The sequence below is a fragment of the Paralichthys olivaceus genome, chromosome 13 (assembly GCF_024713975.1).
Source record: "Paralichthys olivaceus isolate ysfri-2021 chromosome 13, ASM2471397v2, whole genome shotgun sequence".
Lineage (NCBI taxonomy): Eukaryota > Metazoa > Chordata > Actinopteri > Pleuronectiformes > Paralichthyidae > Paralichthys > Paralichthys olivaceus.
In genome coordinates this window covers 19,026,212-19,050,087 of record NC_091105.1, presented here as the reverse complement: position 1 = coordinate 19,050,087, position 23,876 = coordinate 19,026,212, and the positions used below count along the sequence as shown (strand labels likewise).

The 23,876-nt window shown below is 40.0% G+C and overlaps 1 protein-coding gene across 2 annotated transcripts in view; it reads left to right on the top strand.

Moving 5' to 3' along the window:
- ascc3 (activating signal cointegrator 1 complex subunit 3) overlaps nt 1–23,876 on the top strand; it is a 125,971-nt gene that overhangs the window by 62,847 nt on the left and 39,248 nt on the right. For both annotated transcript variants that reach the window (XM_020091324.2, XM_020091325.2), the window contains exons 11-16: nt 63–227; nt 8,076–8,252; nt 8,643–8,714; nt 10,885–11,019; nt 22,097–22,288; nt 23,117–23,341. In XM_020091324.2, coding sequence (XP_019946883.1) covers nt 63–227; nt 8,076–8,252; nt 8,643–8,714; nt 10,885–11,019; nt 22,097–22,288; nt 23,117–23,341 — 966 coding nt within the window. The remainder of the gene's footprint in view (nt 1–62; nt 228–8,075; nt 8,253–8,642; nt 8,715–10,884; nt 11,020–22,096; nt 22,289–23,116; nt 23,342–23,876) is intronic.

Genomic DNA, 23,876 nt, shown 5'->3' with positions numbered 1-23,876 from the left:
TGTATTTATTGGTGGTTAAACAAACAGGATCATACTCTTACTGTCCTCATGTTCGATTCCAGATGTTGGTGACGACTCCAGAGAAGTGGGATGTTGTGACCAGGAAGAGCGTCGGAGATGCCGCTCTGTCTCAGATTGTGCGTCTGCTGATCTTGGATGAAGTTCATCTCCTCCACGAGGATCGAGGTCCGGTACTGGAGAGCCTGGTGGCGAGGACCATCAGACAGGTTAGTCCTGCTCCCTGGTTGCCTTCCTGTCACGCTGTGTTTATTTACCACCAGAACATTAAAAGGGGGCATTCTTTGGCTAGTATAATATTTGTATTTATAGTACATGGTGACATATTGATGTTTTGTGATGTGACCCTACATATTTATAAATGTGTGTAATGGTTTGATAGAAAACTAACTATTGAAATGTGAATTGCAATTCAGGGAGCAGCCTTTAATGCTACATCGCAGGCACAAAGAAAATGCATCAATTAAATTTGCTTTTACTGCTGAAAATACAGTGAGAATGCTGAGTTGCTGGAGTTGTTGGCGACTGAAGCCCAAAAATTTAGACTGACGATAGCGGAAGAATACATTACTGAAGGACAGAAAAATAGTGTGACTGCTGTCAACATTCATACATTCATAATTTTACTCATTATTTTTAATTCACTTCTTGGCAAAATTGAATCGTTCTTATTGGGCAACTGACATCTTATTGTATGCCACACCGCTGCCACAGAACAGCCACAGACCCTCTGCTGAAACACATTATACAAAGCAGTCTCTTTCTGCAAGTACTTCCTGCTGGTGAAGTAACAACAGCACACTCCACCTAAAGGTGTCCAAATAACGTATCATAGACGGCATGAGTCCTGCCCCATTCGCACCAAACTTCATCAAGAAAAAAAAACTGTCTGTGAAGCCGATTTCCCCTGATGACAAACACCAGGGAAGTGCACAGGAAGCAATCTGGACTCCACATATTAGAGTGCCTGTATGAATTCAGATGAGTAAATAGAGTGAAAGAACCTGTGGTGTCCCATATCCCCTCCTGGTGAGCTGCTGTCATGTCTCTGTCCATATGGAAATTATTAAAAGGAGAAGATGTAAAAAAGCAAAGGGGTGCTGACAGGGGTTTTCTTATAGATCGCTTCATCACCACTGACTCAGTCAAGCATTGTCCTCCATGATTTATGTTTTCATCCTGAAAATGTCCCTATAAATATAAGACGTTCATTTGCGACACAGTATGAGATGCCTCAGCTCATGAAAACCTGCAGATTTAGGGTTCTGAACAACCTGAATGTGGGAAGATTATGTATGGTTTCAAGGACTCGAAGTGTGCATGAACAAAAACCCATAAATAGAACATTCTTCAGTCAGATAATTAATACACCTTTACCCATAAACCACCTTTAGCAGTAACATCTCATCATCATCAAACTTCATTGAGGTAATAAATAAGGATAAATACGCTCAGACTGCTACAATGTGTTTGATTGTGAAGGCTAAAATGAAAAAACTAGGATAAACTATCATGAAACAATTTAAAACAACACATGGAGAAATGATTTAAGGAAATATATGAATGAATGCAGAGAAGAAAGTAATTGACCAGTGTATAATAGATGAATATGTGAATGCTAAGGTATGCAGAGAGTGTGTTGGGTGATGGAGCGGCTCAAGCGCTCGTCATTGTGAGTGAAATTAAAAAGACATGATAAAAAGTGGAATATCAAAGGACTTGGACCAGAGAGAGGAGAGCAGAGCAGGAGAGAGGCAGAGGTGTAGGGATGAGCTGCTGCCAGTGCAGCGACGGAGACCTCTTGACGGGGTTAACCGCAAGGTAATTGAAAACGGGTCCGTACATGTGACCGCTGTTTACTCAGTTCACAGCCCATTTATCTGCAGGTTTAGCTGATATTACTGAAGAAGGGCTGACTGGGTGGTTTGTGCACCTTGACACCTATAGAAATTGCCCTGCAGTGCACGCATTTGAAGCCATTTGACTGTCTGCGGTCTGTTTGCTGGGAGTCTGCACAAAGACGTGGTGGGACAGTGGCTAATTCCTGGATGGCTGCAGCCTGTGCTTCTTTACAGGACGGCCACAATGAACTGACTGAAATGGAGCTGTGGAACATAGAGGCTTGGCTCAAGCCCTGTTATAGACTGATTTGAGTGATGCCATTGTAAATATTTTAGCCTGTCTGACTGTTTCCAGGGACATGTTTTCAGTCTACTGTTCCTCCAGTGTTGTTGGTAACTTGCCAGGAGACCACAATACTACCAGGCAGGTGGATCTAAAGGACATCCCAGCTCCGATTTCAGATTTCTATGTGCATTCAAACTGCAATGGCTAACCTGATCAGAAAGGGACAAGAGCGACATAATGTTGCCTAGATTTTAAAGGATGCACAGTGCCCCGTTACATTATTGAAAGGTCTAGAATAAATAAACATACTTTTATACCTATAATTAACAATTTTTACCACATTTAGCAAAAATAGGAGCAATTACAATCCTGGTACATCCCTCTGCAGACTGAAAAACCACCACATTCACTCCTTAGGTGCATAATATCCCATATTTTCTTACTGTCATCACATGTCATGCCCAGGTTTGTTTGTGTGGCCTGACTTTGACATCAAATTGCACAGGATGTTCTGTTCTGCGGCAAGCAATAAAATATGACAGCAGAAATGGAAAGTCACAGCTCCTCAGGAATGGTTCATTTCCTTTATGAGCGGAAACAAAAACAAGTTTCATCTCCATATGTGCAGGATAAGAGGAAAGTGGAGGACAATCAGGTAGTGTCTTCTCCGCACAGAGCACATCTGATTCACCTCCTGTGAACCACAAACATTCTGTCCGATTACATCAGACATGCACCACTAAAGTATTCAGACCATCGGCTCCGCTGGTCTGCAGCAATTGTTTTCACTTCATGCCATTTAAGGGTACGTCCAAGCTGTCTGTTTGTATTGGAAGCTCCTGGGAAGAAAAAAAAAGAAGTAAACAGTCCTCTCAGCTTGGCAGTGACTGCAGGTGGATTTGTGCTTTTCCTTCCACAACCGATGGGTGATCACAGAAAATACTCTGCAGAGTTGTGAAGAGGAGCAAAGCATTTTGAAGGGTTTAGCTCGATGGATAACGATAGACTAAGTGTATGTATTATACTGCTTTATGATAATACAGTATTTTTGTTCGTCTACTTCACAAAGTTTTCAACATAATCACAATCTGTTTAAGGGCCTGGCTGCAAAAAAACCTGATGTAGATTAGAAAGTACACTCTGTGGGGAAAATGTTAAAACTGAAAAGTGGTAAAGAGGAGGTGAAAAAGAATGTGAAGTGTGAGTGTTTCAAGGAGAGGATGACAGATAATCTGAGGGAAGGCAGACGATAGAAAAATAGATTAGGATGAAAAAGGGACAAAGCAGAAGGTTGTTAGGTCGTCCTGTGCAGGGATTAATGGCCCTGTTTTACCAAATCAATCTGTAATTTCCAGGGAACCTCCAGGAAATTATAAGGGAATTGTTGGTTGATTCAAAAAATAAAAGAACATTGCTCTGCGAATAATTAAATTATTTAAATATATTTCTTTGTAAAACTAGTTTCACTTCTTCAGAATTCAGTAATTGAGCTAAACTAAACACTCTGAGATGTTTAAAGGATAAAAATCGCTGTGGGTGAATCCGCTCACCACGCTGCACTGAGATGGTATTTAATAGACTTTTTCCAGGAGACGAATGAACGATGCTTCATTTCTTTCTGATTTTCCCACGCTGTACTCTTCTGTGGCTTTTAGCTCCAAGCCCATTGTCTCTTACCAGAGACATTATTGTCTTCATTCAGCTCACAAATATACCTTCTGAAATATATTGTTATACATATATGTATTAGATTGTGAATGTGTTGGCAGATGATCGTTGACTATGATTACAACAACATTGCTTAGATATAAAATACACTTCACATATTCTACTGGCGATAACTCTTCCATTACAATTGTCATTGCTGGTCCCGTCATATCTGTCAGACATTTTCATAGGTAAATACAAACACCTTTCCATTATGTTAACAACTGTTTCTTCTAATCAATGTTGTTTTTGTCCCCCGTTAATTGGGTTTTTTGGGTAGTTTTTCCTTACTGCTGTTGAGGGTTAAGGACAAAGGATGTCGCACTTTGTTAAGCCCTAAGAGACAGATTGTTTGTGAATATGGACTGTACAAAAAAAAAAAGATTGACTGATTGATTATATATAAAAAGATGTTGTTCAGTTATTTCCTGTAACAACATTTGGCTATTGATAAACTAGCCACTGCACTGTAACACATTGCCAGTTGAGCTCTATAACACAGAGTAATACGATATATTACACACACACACACACACACACACACACACACACACACACAGTTATAGCCTGCACATGGATCAAAGAGGAAGATAAATATAGGAAACCATAAATATAGAAAACCACTATCTATTGTACACAGCATTTTTACCACGTTAGATTCATCTATAAAAGCAGGTTTGTGCTGTGCTGTGTCTGTTGTTAGTTGCTCCAGTGGATCTCCTGGATTTTACTCTCCTTTCTGCCACTAATTATATCTGTATATGACTGGCACAGAGACAGTGTCTGTTTATCTTTGTGCAAGAATATGCTTAGTCCAGCGTCTTAACAGGAGACGCCGCCTGGCAGACCCTCCCCCACCTCCCTCGTGTCTCTGTCTAGTTACTGCCACACCTGAAGGACTGCTATAATTGATTGTGCTGACGGAATTACAGCGGCCGCTTCTGATGCGCGAGGCGCTTAACTTCATGTCTTCAGACTCGTTAATATGGAAATCCCTGTAAACTAAATGATATTTGTCCCTGTTTTTTATGCAAATGGTTCAGAAGTGAGACAGTTATCGCTTTGATGTTTCGCTTGGATGAGCTTTGTTTGGACTTAATTTCCCTTCCTGGGTGTTTTTTCTACCAATTATACACTGCCTTCAAGATAAAGTCCGTCTTCCCTCTAATACATGTCGCTCTGTTGTCGGGCTTTTTCGCCATGATCTGGCATTTAAGGAGCATGTATACTCTATTAAAGGCACACCTTTTATTATGAGGTGCAACATGCCTACACAATGACAATGGTATGCAGTTGTTGTGGGTTGAGAAGCTGAATAGTCCTATTCATTGTTATCTGGTCAGCTATCAACACACTCTTGCTTGTGTTCTCTCTTAAAAAAAGGTTTACACCAACTGCTGAGCCCACAGACATACCATTGTATATAAACAATGAATCCAATGACCCCAGAGTCATCACCATCATCATCATCATCATCATCATCCTCCTCTCTGATGAAGAAAAACAGGAAGCTGTGTTTAGCAATGAGCTTTTTTCCTGTAACACATTGCACACGACCTGTCCAGCTCCAAGCAGCAGACGGATACACTGACATGATCAAAATGATCAGTGGTGAATGCTGCACTTTATTTTACGACCTTGTAAAATGACTCCATACTCAAAACCTTGTTATACACAAATCAGAAGACCTGTTTATAATTATACAGTTGTTTGCAAAGGGAAAATAAAATATTATCTTGGACCTCTTCACTGTTGCAATATAATTACAGATGTAGTTATTGTTGCTATTTTGTTTAATTTGTAAAACACTGTATTATATTCTATGGTCCTTCTTAAATATTTTAAAAATCTTAATCTTAAAAAAAGAGGTGACTTTGGCTGTGATTAGATGGAAATTTATAAGAGGAAAAGGTCCAAAATTCACTGATTACATCACCTAGTCACGTAGAAATAAGTAGCTTAAATGGAAATCATCAATCAAAGCACAACTACGTCAACCTGGCATCAGATACATTTGTATTTGTGAATGTGTTTGGAACCTCTCTGTTCGTTTTTTATTTCAGAGGGGGCGTTCTCAACAGCAATGAAACGTGACGTAGCACAGAGAAAAAGAAAACATTAACAAACTGCAGTGTACAGTGTTAGAGAGAAAATATACCGTCCAGTTAGTTTAGTACTGTCTCCACAGCAGATTCAACAGACCCCTCCACATCAGCAACCGCCATCTTCCTTTTTATTGTAAATGCTTCAGCATTTTGTAAGTGAGGCTTAAAGAGAAGGCAATCTAAAACCTGATGGTGTCATTATCATCATCTATAGCTATTATATTGTGCAATAGACATTTATGTCATAGTGATTGGTTGCAGCAAAAAACGTGTTTATTGCCACTTTGGTGAATAAAACAGTGGCAGAGCTCTGACAGATCACTCTGCTTCCCAAACCAACAGACTTGCTAACAGCTGAAATTTGCAGTAAAGCTGGAACTTACTTTTCATGTAGTTGGAGTTTGAATGAAATGTATGTAGTTTATTATAAGAGCCAGAGAGTTCTGTGGTTTAGCTCAATAATATCCTCCTCTCGTTTCATATAGACACGTTTATCCCACACTGATGCTGCTGACTGCTTACTTATAAATGTATCCTGCTATTGTGACATTTAGGTTCCATTTCTACACAATGAATTAATTCAGTTGTTACTGGTATACAGATATGTACAACGTGTAGGTGGTATAGAGGGAGCAGCCATCCTGGTTATTATCATATTCCAAGATGAAACACTTGTGTGCTGATTTTTATTACAAACTGAGATGTTTTACACAGGAGCACAGTTTATGTCTTTGTTCCCTGGCTCGCCAGATTTTTGTCGAGGCAGGAATCAGCTGTGTGTTGTTATCCATCCTGATTTTAGGGACTTAAAGGTCCAGGCATTCCAGGTGTGAAAGCAAATCCACTGCAGATCTTAGATACTCCTTGTTTAAATAAGTTCTCTGGAGCTTTGTGAACTGCACGGGTCTCAGAACAAAACCACAGAGGTCATACAGATAACCACGTGATCTCATTTTGATATTATGAGCTATTCTTTTTTATTATGTTCAGCTCATTGCCCACTCAAACTCTAAATTCACAATTGCATTGACATTTAGAGATGCAACAACCTTGTAGAAACGTGTCATATTCATGCCTGTAAAGAGAAGCAGTTAAGCACATTTTTGCGTAAAGTAAAAGTCTCTATGTGGGTGAACATTATGCACATGCTGCACGGAGGTTGAAAAGCACTGGTGTGAATGTGTAGTGCGGGCCAGTGCTGGGATTGGTTAGGTCTTATCTCGATGGTACGGTTTGACAGGTACTGCATCACATTAAAGGCCTTACCAATCTTCCCTGTCACAGTCTCCCATCACCACCACACCTTCAAGAATGTTCTCCAAGTTTCAAAGACACAATAAAGGCAAAGCAGTGCAAGAGAAAGATTATTTATTGTATCTCAGAAGTCAAAGACATTGACCCTGAAGCCTTCTTATTTGACACACAAGACTTTTTTGTTGTTGACACATTTTCCACACGACTCTCAGCCCGTTTTAATTGCTCCACCCTCCACTGTGTGCTCACATTGTTCAGGAAATAGTCTTAATTTCCTCTTATTGTCATTGTGTGAGTTCACTGATATGGACTATGGCACCATTAGGCGCTGGTGGTTTTTTGGTAAATATTCAGTACATACCTGCGGATAGAACTTCTACAATATTATTTATTAAACGTCCTTCTTCTCACCAGTGCTCAGATGTTTACAGTGGTTCAAAGGACACAATCCTTCCTTTCACTGAAGGTCTTTTAATCTCAAACCCCTCCTGAAGTGTGATCTTTGCCTTGTTGTCTGTAGCTCAACTGCAACTGAATAAAGTCAAAAGTCTGGAACTAATCGGTGAATGAAATTAGTGATGTGGGAAGGTATATTGTGCAAAATTTGCCATTTCAATTGTGAGCAGCTAATTTAATTGTTAAAAGCTTAATTCAAGATAATTACAATTCTATGTTCTTGTGTATTAATGGTTGTCTATAATGAATGTAGTGTATTTCGTAAATTGTCACTTTAATCCTTTAAGACTTTACACACTTTCCTTACACTTGTGCACACATCTGCCTTTTCCTGTCCTGACCTGCAATCCAATTGGATAGAATAGAGTTTGGTATCATTTTAACTCTGTGTTGTTGTCTGATGGTTAGGTGGAGTCCACCCAGAGTATGATTAGGATCCTGGGACTATCAGCCACCCTGCCCAACTACCTGGATGTTGCTGCATTCCTTCATGTCAACCCTTATATTGGCCTCTTCTTCTTCGACAGTCGCTTCAGACCTGTGCCCCTTGGACAGACCTTTGTTGGCGTCAAAAGCACCAACAAGGTAAACAAACGATGATGCCGTCAGTCTAAACCTGTTGGACATAAGTCACATTGTCTTATAGTCTTGTAGCAGCTCTAAACTTAGTCTCAATCAGGATTTTCGTTGCTGTGTCCATGTTTGTTTGTTGCTAGGCTCAGGAATTATTCTCTGTTCCTACAACAGATTTCTTTCTGTTCGACTCCAGCAAGGTCATGTCTGACTATGAGAAGAACTATTCCAGTGTCTGTGTTGAGATTATTGTTTACTCATACTGTAGCGGAGGTTTAGTCAGGGAGAGGGAAATTGGTTTAAAGGCATACTTTGAGTATGTAGAATTTGTAAGCTATTTACCTGGGATTGATTAGTTGCATCAGATAATTAATACACATTGTGATTTTGTGACCTGTTCAGATCCAGCAGCTTCATGATATGGAGGAGGTTTGTTACAACAAAGTCCTGGAGCAGGTTAAAGCTGGTCATCAGGTAAGAACCCTGCTGCATGTTTAAACTCTGTTTAGCAGAGTTTGTTTGTATGTGTCATAATAAAGGACATGACATTTCTGTGAACAAATTATTTTCTACGTAGTTCTACAACAAATAATCTTCATTTCACAAGATTCTGGTTTTTACTAAAACTGTGATATGACAATGTTTGGACGAGAACCAATTAAAGTGATGTGGGTCCACTACGAATCTTTCCCGTGAACATATTTCTCTTTTTCATGAACAGAAAACTCCTGCAATAACTACTTCTGCAAACTCTTTGGAATGAACACCTGCTATCTAAAGTCTCTTAAGGCCTTATCTCTCCCAGTGTTACCTTCCACTTCCTTACGCCGTCCACCCACCACCACCCTCCACTCATTCTGCTCCCACTCTGCAGCCGCAGAAAGGCCTTTTGGGAGCATGAGAGTTGTGAATGCAGACTTCATCATTTAGCTCCCATCTGCTACAGGGGTTGAACTCCCTATTGATCATGGTTGTTATCCTGTCTGCATCATTTTATTGCAAGTTTACCCACACGGGCACACACTCACACACACACACCCTTTTCCCTGCACCCCCACACACACACTCTCTCCCTTAGAGACTCACTCGATATGACTCTTTCCCTGGACCTTGAGGACCAACTTGATTCTACTGCACCGCTGACAACTTTTTTTAATTTCCCCCCCCCCCCACAATGGTGCAGTCCAGACTCCTCTCATAGGTTAAGACCGCTGAGGACACAGCTCAGCTGGGAACGCTTCTTCTTTGCTCAAAATATTAAATTGTCAAGAAGTGGCTGTGACATATATTAATTTCATCTGGGAGGATCTGATGGATGAAATTTCCTTTCCTGCTGCCCTCTTGGCGGGAAGCATGCTGCCAGAAAGAAGTTTAATAAGCTGAGAAGCCGGCGGTTACTGCCAACAATGATTCCACACAGCTCAGTAGTGCTGATAAAACACCTTCAATAAATAACGTTTGCTGCAGTGGTCTCCTCGGACCCACTGTGTTTGGAGCATACACACAGCTGCCTGCTGTATGTGTGTGCAGTCATGCAATATTGTTTGTTCTTATAATATATTTCAGTCCTAAAATGTTACACAATTAAAAACAGTATTTAACAGTGAATGCAGTGGGTTCATACTGCTGTTGCCAACACTAACAGAATATATTTTCAATATCTGCATACTCCTAAATAAAGAATGAAAAGGCTCAGAATATGTAAAGTAGGTTTACTTGTCTTACTCTGACTGCTGAAAATGTTTCAGGTAAACATATGGATTTATTTTTGCACAGAACAAGGACTTGGAAGAGTCAGTGAGATGTCTTGGCCAGTATGAACAGGAGGAATGATCGTAGCAAGCACAAAGGGTTTCAAAGCTAATTTCAGCACCTGACTGTCCTTTTCTTAAAAGTTAAACTATTCTCAAAATCTAGCATTTTACTCAGGTTAGATAAGAGATGTTACAAACATGAAAGGTGACATGCAATATGCAAAAGTGAGAGAAAGTAAAACAAAAAAAATCAGGGATCCACTATTTGTCCAGATCCGTGACAAAACATAATGGGTTTTTCTTGGCCTATGTTCCATCTTTTAACCGTAGTTATTGGACATACATTCAGTAGTAACCAAACACACAGGGGTGAAAACATTACTTCCTTGACAAAGGGAGTGATTGAAGGAAGATATGGAAAGCAGATTAATCAATACAGGACATGAAGAGGTGTTTGGTGATTCTTATGTGTTGGCCTTGACAGTCACCAAATCTCAACCCGACTGAACTCTTCTAGATGATTTTGGACCAACATGTTTGACACCATCACCAAAAACAGCATATTAGCGACTATCTTTTGGAAGATTGTCCATGATCTGTCCATTCCACAAACCCAGATAACATCTGACGAAAAGCAACAATTCGGTTCTAAAGGTTTGGTGGAGAACCACACCTTGTTTCAACACTTTCTGTTGCCTCTAACTTTGAAATAGTCACCATCTATGTGTATCTACATGGTTACACCTGCAGAGGGTTTGGAGAGTGTTCACCTGTCTAACATTCTGCGCAGTAATTGTTGAACCAGTCGACCTTGAAGTGAAATTCTATGGATGAGATGATTTGTATTACATGATGTTGAAGTAATAATCACCCATGTTTTTGTCTATCAGGTGATGGTGTTTGTCCACGCCCGTAATGCTACAGTGAGGACGGCCATGGGGCTGATCGAGATGGCAAAGAACCTCGGAGAGATAACCTTCTTTCAACCAGACCAGGGTGCAGACTACGGCCAGTGTGAGAAGCAGGTAGAAAAGCTTTTGATTATCTTAAATCCTTTTCTAAGCAGATAAGAAATCTATATATCGTCTTAGCTCCTTAACATTGTCGAGCAAGAATGTTCCCTTGTGTACATTCAGAAAATCAGATGGTAGCTGTTGTATAAGTCATAAACCCCCTACTCCTCCATGTTAGTAGATTGGAAATGGACCAAACTAAAAAAATCAAATAGATGTTAAATAAATGTTTCTTAAAGATGGTGTCGGTAATTTTAGGTAGTTACTACCACACAACATGATGTATGTTCAAGTGTTCACGTTACTGATGAGTTTGGTTTTAATTAGTTATTTGATGATATAAAGATCATGTGAAAAATCCTGATTGACAGCTGAGACTGTTGATCGGTTGAATGTGTGTATTGGTTGAACCTAGATACCATGGCTGCACATTACGATCACTACTGTACAGCCTCTGGTTCCAAATGACATCATTAGTGCAAGTAAATACAGTCTGGGTTAGAGAAAGTTATGGCAAACTATTGTGGTTACCTATTGTCTATTTGTGTCCACCCTGCCAGCTACAGTAGTTCGTCAACAAGCCCCAGAAGTAGTCACTATGTCAGCAAGCTCCCAGCCCCACCCATAAAAAAAGATGTGACAGTGGATTTTGCTCATGTACAAAAATATACAAAACAGAACAAAAGTCTCAGTTGAGGAAAAACAACAATGTTAAACTTTAAGCCACATTTTTAGATATGGAATACCTTAAATATGATGCAAATAATTCTTGTTCTTTGTGGATTTTGTTTACTTTTGTTTTAAATAGAACCAAAATAGAAATAGAAAAGATCTGACTATAGATATTGCTGGATTTCCTAATTCACTGCTCATCATTACAGTAACTCTGTACAACACAGTGTTACTATACTGCATGTGGGTACAGTGATGAGAGCAGGATGTGTGTGTGTGTGTGTGTGTGTGTGTGTGTGTGTGTGTGTGTGTGTGTGTGTGTGTGTGTGTGTGTGTGTGTGTGTGTGTGTGTGTGTGTGTGTGTGTGTGTGTGTGTGTCTGTGTGTCTGTGTGTGTAATTGATTGTCTCTGTGCTGTGAGAGTACACAGAGGGGGAGCTGTATTCTCCCCCAGAGGACAGTCAGTCAGACTCCGACTCCCATTTTTGAATCTCCTGCAACAGAAGGCAGAGTGATAAATTTAGTAACCTTTTTCTTTGTTCCCTGGGGCCGAGCCAAGATTGATGCGCCTCTAATCTTCCCTCTATTTAAATGGGATATGTATACAAATCAGATCACTTTTCATGCTTTCTAAAACTGGAAATGGAGACAAGAGATTATGTTCTAGGGGAAAAAATTGTGCGGACAAACCAGTCCACATTCAAAAGAGTAACTTAAAAGCAATTGTGCAACTGGACCTGTACAGTATGTCTACATTAATGAATCTGCTATGTGTGCACTAACAGTGCATTAATTCACTCCTGGATCTTCTGCCTGTGTCCCGACATAATGAGTATTATCCGCTCCATTAGTCCATCTTTGAGTGTTTCTCAGTGTGGCCTGCTCAGGCGAAGGAAGGGGCATCAGGTTGAATCCACTCTAAGCCCACACAGAGATAATGCACAGCTTATTTGCACTCTGGAAATTGCCCCCCCCCCCACCACATTAATATTTATGGGTGTTTTTTTTAATCTCCAATATGCATATGCAGTAAAATAAGGCACCCCAGAGGTCAGTCCAGTAATTTTGCATCTATTTATCTGGCTTTAAAAGTCAGAAGTGATTCCACTAAATTTAGTCTCTCTTAATGTTATTTAATTAGTTTTATCTCAGGGGTAAAAGGGGCTGTCAATCAAGCTCAGAAATCTTAATGCACTCACTCCAATCAATTCTTGTTCAACACTGTTTTTGGTGAAGTCAATGATTATGAATTGCTGTTGATAAAATAATGAAAGCATTCAGAAAACACCATACATAAGTGCAACAGTCTTGTTCTCCTGCCTTTTGATCATACACGCTTACACTTAGCATTCAAATGGCACGGTGTAAAGACAACACTGTGTACGTGTGAGAGGAGAACAGTTGAAAATCAGCCGGTTGCCAATTATTGAGTTGTTAAGCCTCTGTCATATATTATTAGCATCTGAAAAAGAGGGAATAAGGTGGTGAATGGTCCACAAAGTTTTCTGCTCAGCACAATACCAGAGCCAGGCTCAGCTTATCTCTTAATTTAAACAGGAACTTTGCCGATTTCCAACCCACTTTGTCATATGAAGATGAGCAATGTTTATTTTCCCACTGTGTTGCCTTGGAGATGGAAGAGCCTTGAGTGCAACAATTTGCTCTTATTTCTCATGGACACTGACTTCAATGGCAACTGATCCTCACTGTAGCTGAACAGGACACAGCAGTGTCTTCTGGATGTAGGGGAACAGCATATGTGTCCTCCTCATTAGGAACCAACCATTCAAATTGGACTTTTTAAAAACATTTACTAAAAGCTGCATTCAGCCCACTAAAGTTTTCCACAGGTAAAAAGGAAGACGAGCCGAACAGAGAAAAATCACATCTTGGCGTCTGAGCAGAGAATCCCCTGCTGCGTGGTTCAAACGTGAAAGACAAACTCCAGGGAATGTTCGGACCCAATTATGTGCACATTCTCTGACATTCGTGTCTGAAAGCCGCTCCACCTTTCCCCGTTGCTGTCTTCGTTTGTAGTATTTTCTGTTACTAAGCAACTAACTGCAGAGTGACAATCTGCTTCCTGTTTACATTGGCTCAGTGTGTGTAACTAGTCACGTGATATGAGTTCAGGGGCACAGTCAGTGTTTAAAATGTGTTGCACTATTTAGCTACAGTTTCTGGGCTGTAATATTGACATTTATACACCTGACACCATCAGATATAGGCTAGTAAATAGATTTTAAGTAAAAATAGTCATTTGACCGATTATTATATAATTTTATTAAGCTCTATGACATCATTATATCAACGATATTGAAGCAGCTGTGTAAATAGGTTGCGCTACAGCAAAATATGTTTTAAACAGTTTTATATACAGGGACATTAGATTTATTGTGACAGCTTCTGTCTCTCTTTGATTTGTGGTGGAACAATGGATCATTAAAGCCTTTGAGATCTTCAGAGGGAAAAAGCTTTGAACAACTCGGACATCTGAAATACGTAAATTGCTTTTTCAGAAGCCACAAATTTTCAAAATCACTGGTTTAATCTTTCACAATGTGTTTTAAAAGCTTGTTCTATTAGCCATTGTTTAAAACTTCATTTTAAAAGGATCTGAAGCTGTCAAAAATGTAATTGAGTAGAAAAATACAATAATCCCCTCTTAAAATGTATCAGAGTGGAGGTTTGAGTGGTACAAGTACAATAAAAAACAGAAAACCTATTTTTTCTTCATAGCGACTAAAAAATTAGTTTTTATCCCAGAGCCTGGGTCCATTAACATACCTGAAGCTCAGGTCAAGCATCCAGGAGAGAGGCCTGGGAGTCTGATGCATTCAGAGTGACGTAGTTTTCTCCAGTCATGCACCATTTTAGATTATTTTTCTCCCTTTCTACTGCATAGATACACAAGTTTAATTAGAAGGCCATCCTCCCAGTAGTGAATTATTTTTCTAAGCTCCATAATTCTGCAGGAGATAAGGGAAACAGATCCAGTGGTGGACTTGGACTCAGGCTGTATGTGATACATTCAGTGGACCAATCAGTAGAGAACAGTGCGAACAAATAAAGACTGGCATTTATGGTGCGATCAATCAGAAAAGAGGAAAACCTTGTTATGAGCAGAAGTCATGGAGAAGGGGGAAGAAAGATGAGTGAAATAAAAAGATTCCTCCTTTCAGCCACGAGATTGTAAATGTCTTCGCCACAAGATTGTAAATGTGACCTTGTCATAGAATCCCACTCTCATAGCAACAGCAGAAGAGTTTAGAGCTTTCCTTCTCCGCACACATTTCTACACAGGGTCCTCATCAGCTTCGGTTTGGAGAATGATCCCCCACTTGATGAAGCCTAAGTGGTTGTGGCAAAGCAAACAAGTGATTAGAACTGTACTAAAGGTTTTTTTATTATAGATCATTACATTATTACACGACATTATTGTTTTTTCTCTTTATATTTACAATAAGGGCTCCCTGCTGATTTAAAGATCATGTTCACAGGCAGTGCATGAAACCAATTATCATTAGCAAATTTGTTTTGAAACACAATGCCCCCCGGACTGTTTTATAAACGTATTGTGAAAATTAGGTGCAAATTTTAATGTACTGAACATAAGAAGACATTTACAGTAATTGTAGTGTGATTACTGAAACTTAACTATTAGCACAATACAGCTTCGCTTCCATGAGCCACTAGCGTTTGTGGTGCATTTTGAACTGCACATTTAAATGTTAATTGTTTGCCTCATGCTTGATCACTGGAATGCATGAGAAGGCAAAAATTAAAATCACCAAAAACATGAATCTAAAAACAAACAAACAACGCTTCATTATCATTTTCATTTTTGACTGAATTACCAAATGTTCTCTTGACTTATCAGTTAAATGTTAGAGAATGGGGGGAAAAAAGCTATTAATTTCCTAAATCTGAAGATTTGGAGGAAAACAAAACTTATTCAGTTTAATATGTAAGACAAACAAAATCAGTAAATAAATAAATAAGTAAATCAGTAAAAAAAAAAAAAAACTAGAACTAGCTGATGTTAGGTAATTTTTGCTCTATAAATTAAAACTATTATCACAAGTAAAAGTTAGACCTCTTAAGGTTTTATCCTGATATATGAAATAAACTGTATAACTTTGATATTTACTTAGTCTTTGCCCTTTATGAAATGATTCCAGGAGACTTGGTGAAATGATACAGATGAAATTATATAATAATTGTATAATTGTCAATAAATCCCAAACCTGCTAGTCTGTCACTGAATTATTCAGCATGAAATAACTAAATAATAATTACATGATTTAATTTATTAATAAGCTCAGAAATCTCTTAATACAACTGGTCCTTGTAGTTTCCAGGACAGCTTATTCAAACAGGACATAGTGTTGCAGTTGTTGGGGACTAAGTGGGATAATAAGCATTTGAAGCTCAGTTGAGTATTTGGGACAGCAAAATGATATATGTGGGATTGAGTCCAATTAAACTTCAATCAATGTGAATGCATATGAATCAATTGAAATTAGATTTATTGTCACTTTCATAATATGCATGCAAAAAAGAGTCACTCAGAAACACTGACCGGTGCAACCGAGTGCACCATCTCATGGATTTATTTCTCGTCTTGTCTACATTTGAATGTGAACGATGGAACAGTTTAGTTGATTGGTGCGAACAGAAGTTGACTTTCAGATGTGGTTGTTCTTTAGTTTAGAAATCCAGCTCTTGCTCGCATTAAAAAGATACTGAAACAGCCGTAGCTGTAGATAAGAATCACAATAAATGTGGAAGTGAGGCTACAAATGTTCACAATCTCTTTGTAAATATAAGAAAGTAGTAAAATAAGTGAGGATAAAAAGCAAACTGTATATTGCTTTGACCTGTGCGCAGAAAGCCTCTGCCCAAAGCTCTCTCCAGGGTACTGCATTCAAAAGCCCATTTGACTTTCATTTGCTCCAGCTCTGAACCATCCAGCCTGTACCTTCCTCCTCCTTCCTTCTCTTCACCTCTGCTCCTCTCCACACCCCCAACCTGCTGTCTCCAGTATTTTTTAATATCCCCCTCTCAAATGATGAAACGTGCGGCTGGTAGCGGAGCACACGCAGCTTTTCTGTGGAGGTTAAGAGACACCTTGTGGTCCCATGAGTTTATTACACAGATTGTATTATAGAGCCATCATGGATTATTAACGGCTGGAAAGTAACAACTTAGACGTTAACGTTAAATTTCAGTGGTGGTTATACATTATAGATATGTCTATGAATACATGGAGGCATAATTCTATAGAACAGTGTTCTCTAAACCTTCACTTTGCTTGCGAGGACATATTTCTCTTTCAACTCTGTGGTCTTTAGATGTGCAGCTTTCATGTCACGTTGTTTGACAAGAAACACAGATGCAGACAAACTGATGTCTGTGAGCGTGAAACCTCCGGGGACTCTACAGCAGCACTAGCGTAGGCTCATTAATGTCACTTAGCTTTTGTTTGCTGCTATTTTTTACGAGTCTTGTCCACTGCCAGTCCTTTCATTGTGGCAGATCTTTGACAACATGTCAGCGTGCCAAACCGGCTTCCCAGAGCACTCATCAACAACAGTGTGCCGCAGCTCAAAGGCTGGTGGAGACTGGAGTGACACAATGGAGTGACAATTCACATCACAAGAATCGGTGGCTCGAAATAGAAACGCAGCTGTGTGTAATAGTGGGACAGTAAGTAGAAAACTAAGAGCTTCTCCACCCACTCCGACTATTCTAGGATTACAGTCATCTGCAGTGTCATAGCCTCAGGGAGGAGCCTTGCATCTTATCATGGTGGCATGTAGCAAGTCCATTTTCCTCTTTAATCGCTGCTTCATCAGCATTAAAACACATTCTTCTCTGCCACCCACTAAGCTCAAGAACAAAGGACTGGTGTCACACACTTGCTTTTTATTGTCTTTGCTAAAAAACAAACAACATATCAACCAATACACAGAAAAAATGACTTCCATGGCTGCGTCTTATATTAAAGCTGGAACTTTCAATTAGCTTCCAAAGTATTTCGGTTTTCACTGGATGTGGCTTTATTGTGTTCTTCTTTTTCGCTGTGTCTACTTCACATCTCTCTCGTGTCTCGATTCATGGGCCTCATCCTTCTGAGGACCCTGTCGACGGAGCCGATGTTGGCTGCATCCTTCATCGGCCGCGTAGACCAAGTCAACCAAACCGAAATTAGATGGTCTGGTCTTCTCACTGTATCACCAGTTCTTCCTGTTCTTATAGCCGCCACATAGCGACACATCCACGGACAAAAAAGTTCAATTAAAAATGCTGAAAATGTTTTTTTTTATATATACATGCCTAAGTTTAGCTGTTCGGTTGAGTACTAACACTTCAGATAAATTCAGTTAACATATCTTCTTGAAGCACTCTGAAAGCAGAGAATCTTAAAAGCAGTTTGGTGTTCAGCAGACACATTTTTCAACATTGTTTAGAAATGTTATTCTGCCTCTCAAACAAGATTACAACCTAACACTGAAGTTCACACTTCAGAGACTTATCCTGCAACATAAAAAGCAGATGGAAGAGCTATAAGAGGATGATTCGCCCTCATTTCTCCTGGACACTGACTTCAAAGGTAACCGATGATCACTGTAACCGGACACGACGGCAGTGTCTTTTGGACATTGTGGATTCACCAAAAGCTGCATTCAGCCCACTGAGGTTCTCCATAGGAAAGAGGAATTACCAGCAGAAGGGAGAAGGAGCATGTGTGGACTTATTTAATAAGTATCTCAAGGCGTTGCTGTTTGGATGCAGCCGAATGGACATTCACACAAATAACGACAGAACCGAATTCATTATTATTATCTGAGCCAACTGACCGTTTCAGCGGAGGAAACTGCCATAAAGAATTATACACCACATTAACATGAGCTTGTTTTAGCATCATGCAGCTCTTAAGACCAATCACTGTTTCCCTCTGTGGACTTGTATCTTTGTAGACTTTTTATGGCTCACAGCAGGTCCAGTCTACTGCAGAATGATTGAAGCAGCCAATTCAATACTTATTTAGTGGGTCTATTTGTATCTGTTTACAGCAGTGGTGTCATCAAAAAAGTTTAAAAGAGCTACTAAAAAATCTCCCGCATTTAGTTCTCATGAGAACGGGAGACAGTTTGATCATTAGAGCGGCGAGTTTAGTAGATGTCCCGCTTTAGATGGAGCTACAACAGAACGGGATATGAGGAGGAAGAGGCAGATTGTGATAGAAAAGAGGAGCAGAGTGGGTGTGAGTGGAAACTTGTCCTCCCACTCCCTCCTGCCTATCTGCCATTAACAGCCAGCCTCTTTGAAAATTATGACTATCAAGGGCCACTAAATGAACAACAATTAGCCACCGTGCCTCAGTGATGTCAAAGTAAATGAGGAGTTTTGGTGCTCATGAGTGTCAGTGTTGATGGTGATAATGTGAGTCAGAGGCCATCTATCCACCACTCTCCACTGCAGAGACACGCTTCTCATTCGCCACATTTTCCCTGTGATTTTACACTTTGAAGTCTCCGCTTTGAAAGTGGTGTGATGTATAAAAATACTGATGCTTCCACATTTCTATAAATGCTTTTGCCTCGCTTCTGTATATTGTTTCTCAAAGCATCAGGGATATATGAGCGCTCTCTTTAAATTGTCAAAAATGCAAAACCAGTCAAATACACCTAGTTGTATTTAGTTCTCCTTACAGACGGTTTGACAAGCTTCTGAATAGTTTATTACAGCTCTGGTGCTGGCTGGTGTCCTCTCTGTAGTCACTGCCTTGACAGACAGTAAGTGGAGCTGGCAGGTGGCTGTCTGTGGACAGAGCGAGCTCTGCAGCAGCAGCGGCAGCAGGGAGCGGCAGGGCCTAATGGGACCTGATCAGGAGCTTAGGTCACTGCCATCTCAGATACAGCCATGGCACAGCAGACATCAGCGCAAACTCACCTTAGATTAGAGGCTGGAAGCGAGGCTGTAACGCACTCTGACATCTCAAAGCAAAGCCCCAGCCACAGCATTTCAATTACCCACCTTTCCCTGCTCACATGGATCTCTACAGCACAGTGCACAGCGGCCCTGAGGACTCGCACCAGGCCACAGTGTGCACTGATTTTCAAACATATATGGCTTTAGACAGCAGAGCAGGATTGCTTTCTGTTCTCTTGCATCATCTGTATGGGAATGTCATCTGAATAAATCCCTGCTTCAAGGGCAGGAACTGGAACTGGAAGAGTAACAGAACGAAACTCTTCCAAATCACCTGTTAAGTCGGGAGATTATACGAGATCTGTGTAAAAGATCAAGAATCATTGTGAAATCTTCAAGACTTCAATGACCCACGTTGTGTCTTCTGACCAAATCTACAAAGTAAATATATCAGACTTTCAGGACTGAAAGTCCTCAAATCGTACTTACAATGTCCGCTCTCACTACTGGGAAACAAACAAGGTTAATTTGTAAGTCATCTGATTTTGTCTGCACAACACTGCTGAATAATAGTGAGAATCTGGAGCAAGCAGGAGCAGGAGGCCAAAACAAGGGGGAACGTATGTGTGCTTTCACACAAATGTTTCAAACTCTGGTGTGATAAGAGACTTTGATATTGATATAGAAAATATATGACAAAAAGAGAGAATCCTTCAGAAAATTGACAGCATCAGTTTATTCAAATGCCTCATTGAAACGTTAACATTATGAAAAACAAAAACATTAGCATCTGGCTGGGAATGGATATATTCATCTTTCGCTCTGCAGTAGACGCAGGTTTTCATCTGCAGTGATGGAAACGTGACACCCTGAGTGAACGGGCTCATTTGGAAAGACAGCAGTTTTCAATGCGTTTGTGACGTTGAAACAAGGAAAACAAAGGCAAACTCCTGGCAATGGGAAAGGAGTTAAATACCCTTCTTTAAAAAGCATTTAATAAAATCCACTAATAACCACTAATTCTAATTTTGGTGTAAAAGTGGTCTGAGTTAGACTTGTCTTTCAGGGGCAAAGGTGATCACTAACCACAGTTTGACAGTTTGTTTTACTGCTGACAGTGAAGATCTCTCTGAACTGGTTCTGTACAGACCCATTGTGGTAAAGACGGAGCCTTAAGGCAAAGCATGTGATTTACCATTAAACTTACTTCCAACCTTCACCTACGCTCATAAGCTTTGGGTAGCTACTGAGAGAACCGGAGTGCGTATACAAGCCTCTGAAATGAATTTTCTGCGCTTGGTGGCTGAGCTCAGCTTTGAGTAGACCCACTGCTGCTTTAAATCTGTTTAGGTGTTAGTGAATCTGATTAGGATTCCTCCTGGGTGCCTTCCATGGAAGCAGGAGTTATAACGGTAAACACAGAACACTGGAGAGATCTTACATCTTATTTGTTCTGTGAATGCCTGCAGATCTCCGAGGAGGAACTGGAAAATGTTGGTCAGCGTGAGGGAAGTCTGCCTTGCTTGACCTGCTGCCACCACCACCCCACCCTGGATAAATTGCAGAGAATGAAATGTACTAATCAATAGAAATGATCAGTGAAAGAGACTAATACTTATCTGGATTTGAAACATTAAATAAACCAATTTATTGCCTTTACCCCCTTTAGCAATTAGCAATGTGACATTTTATCAGATTTTCAGTCAGACAGCAATAGACCTGCTGCACAGTTGAGTTTTTAAGGTCTCAGTCTTTCTCCTCCATCCACAAGGTTAGCATCCAAATCCAGACTGTGAGTGTGTGTGTGTGTGTGTGTGTGTGTGTGTGTGTGTGTGTGTGTGTGTGTGTGTGTGTGTGTGTGTGTGTGTGTGTGTGTGTGTGTGTGTCTGTGTGTGTGTGTCTGTGTGTTTGTGCCTGTGTGTGTGTCTGTCAGCGTCTGGCTGTAATGGGCTTTCTGTTTTTGCGGTGCAGAGGCCTGCTGGGTACTGACCTCCATTTAGATGCCCAGAGAGAGAGATAAACCCTGTGATGATGACTTCCCTGAAGCCCGGCCAGGTCACAGCCCTGCTGTCAGTCACCGGCACACATCTCAATCTCACTGACTGTGTGTGGTCTCCAGGCTGTGGATGTTGTTTGGGTCTGCAGCATGCAGTGCATTAGAATCCACCTTAAAAGCCTGGTCAGACCTTCATCATGTTTTGAGTTAGGATTGTGTGTAAGGTCTGATATGACTATTGTCACACATTGTCATGTTCTTGTTTTAGAGAGCTGTTAGCGAGGTTGTTATTTTCATTGTTGATATAATTCTGGAAAAACTCCTCAGTCGTCTCGTCTCTCTGCAGTTCAAAAATATATTATAGTGAAGCTTACTTCCAACCTTTGACTCCCCAAAGCCCAGAGCTGCTTTTTTGCCCCGTAATTCCCCTAACCAGTTTTCTCTCCTTTTTCTAAAAACAAACCTCTCTTTCCACTTCTTTCAGATCCAGCGCTCCAGAAACAAGCAGATGAAGGAGATGTTCCCAGAAGGCTTTGGGATCCACCATGCTGGCATGCTGCGTTCTGACCGCAGTATGATGGAGAGCATGTTCTCCAAAGGCTACCTCAAGGTGCTGGTCTGCACTGCCACACTGGCCTGGGGAGTGAACCTGCCAGCCCATGCAGTCATCATCAAGGTCCTGGAGATTAGATTTTACTTGTTTTGCTTTTCTTCTTGTTGTGTTTTGTTTCCTGCTCATTTCTTCTGTAAGCGACTAACAGAATCTCAATCTCACACCTTCAGGGATCTTAAATGTTTAAATGACTCTGTCAGATCAGTTGTGAGTTTCTTTATAATAATACACAAACACATACACACGCAAGACACTTAAAGTGGATCCTTGACTTGGTTTCTACTGAGTTTCATTGAAAAAACGGAGGCTTTTCTAGTTAATGAGGCTTTTTTTTTATTTCCAAGATGATCACTAGTATTTTTTAAGGCATTTCTCAAACTGGAAAAATGTAAATTCAAAAATGGAATTGTAGGAAAGTGTTGATTTAAACGGAATAAACTTGGTTGTCAGGAAATCTGATCAAACCCATAGAAGAAATAACATGTTAACTAATTAACACCAAATGCACAATCTCATCCATGACAGTAGATTAGCCTTAACTCACCTGTTGCATTGCATACATTACATGTTACATGCTATTATAAGGCCAGTGCACAGAATCTACAAGTTGAACAATTCGTTTTTAGTTGTGTTAAATACATATGAATCTTGATCATTTATATATGTCGCATTTGTCTATCATAAAAATAATATAGCCAATAATTTATAATACCACATATTGAGTTCTTACTGTTGCACTGCAGGAGAAATACCATTTGTAACAAGGTATTTTGTGACTCTGATCTTATTTTAAATTGGCTGTTTTTTCTAATACATAATAAGATTTTCACAGAAATGAATCCTGTGTTTCAAGTCATCTGAACCAGCCTGTGTCTCTGGTGTCTCTAACAGGGCACTCAGATCTACGACGCCAAGCGCGGTGCCCTAGTGGATCTTGGTATCCTGGATGTCATGCAGATTTTCGGGCGTGCCGGCCGTCCTCAGTTTGACAAGTACGGCGAGGGCACCATCATCACTTCCCATGATAAGCTGAGTCATTACCTGACCCTGCTGACTCAGCAGAACCCCATTGAGAGTCAGTTTCTGGACAGCTTGGCCGACAACCTCAATGCCGAGGTCAGTCTCTACACACCCTGCTTTGACAGGACAAGGAGAAATCGTCTCTTTTTTTCTTTCAAGTCTAAAATGTAAAGATGTTCTTCGTTCTTTTCTGAAAAATGAAGGCAGTAGTGAAGTGGGATGGTTATAAATGTATTTTTTGAAGAACCTTTTTCTGTTGCGAACAAAGATTCGGTCCAAAAATTTAAACTGAATAAGCAAGAAACTGAAGAGAAGCGCTATAGTCTTTCTCCTGATTGAAATGATGGTCTGTATTTAAAAGAGCTTTTATATAATTTTAAAGAAAAAAAGTACATATTCACATTTTATCCTAAATCTATCTCGTTAACTTTGTTTCATTTTTTAATCTTGAACAATCTTCTACTCTTGATTTATGTGCTTTCAAATGTGTCCTACTGGGGGGGTTTCATTTGTTGTCAGATACCAATTTCTACTCTATTTTCTTTTGACTTGAAGTTAACTGAGTGTGGCCTATGCTTGATAATAATGTGGCAAGTGTTATAGAATAAATTATTATTATTATTACATTTTT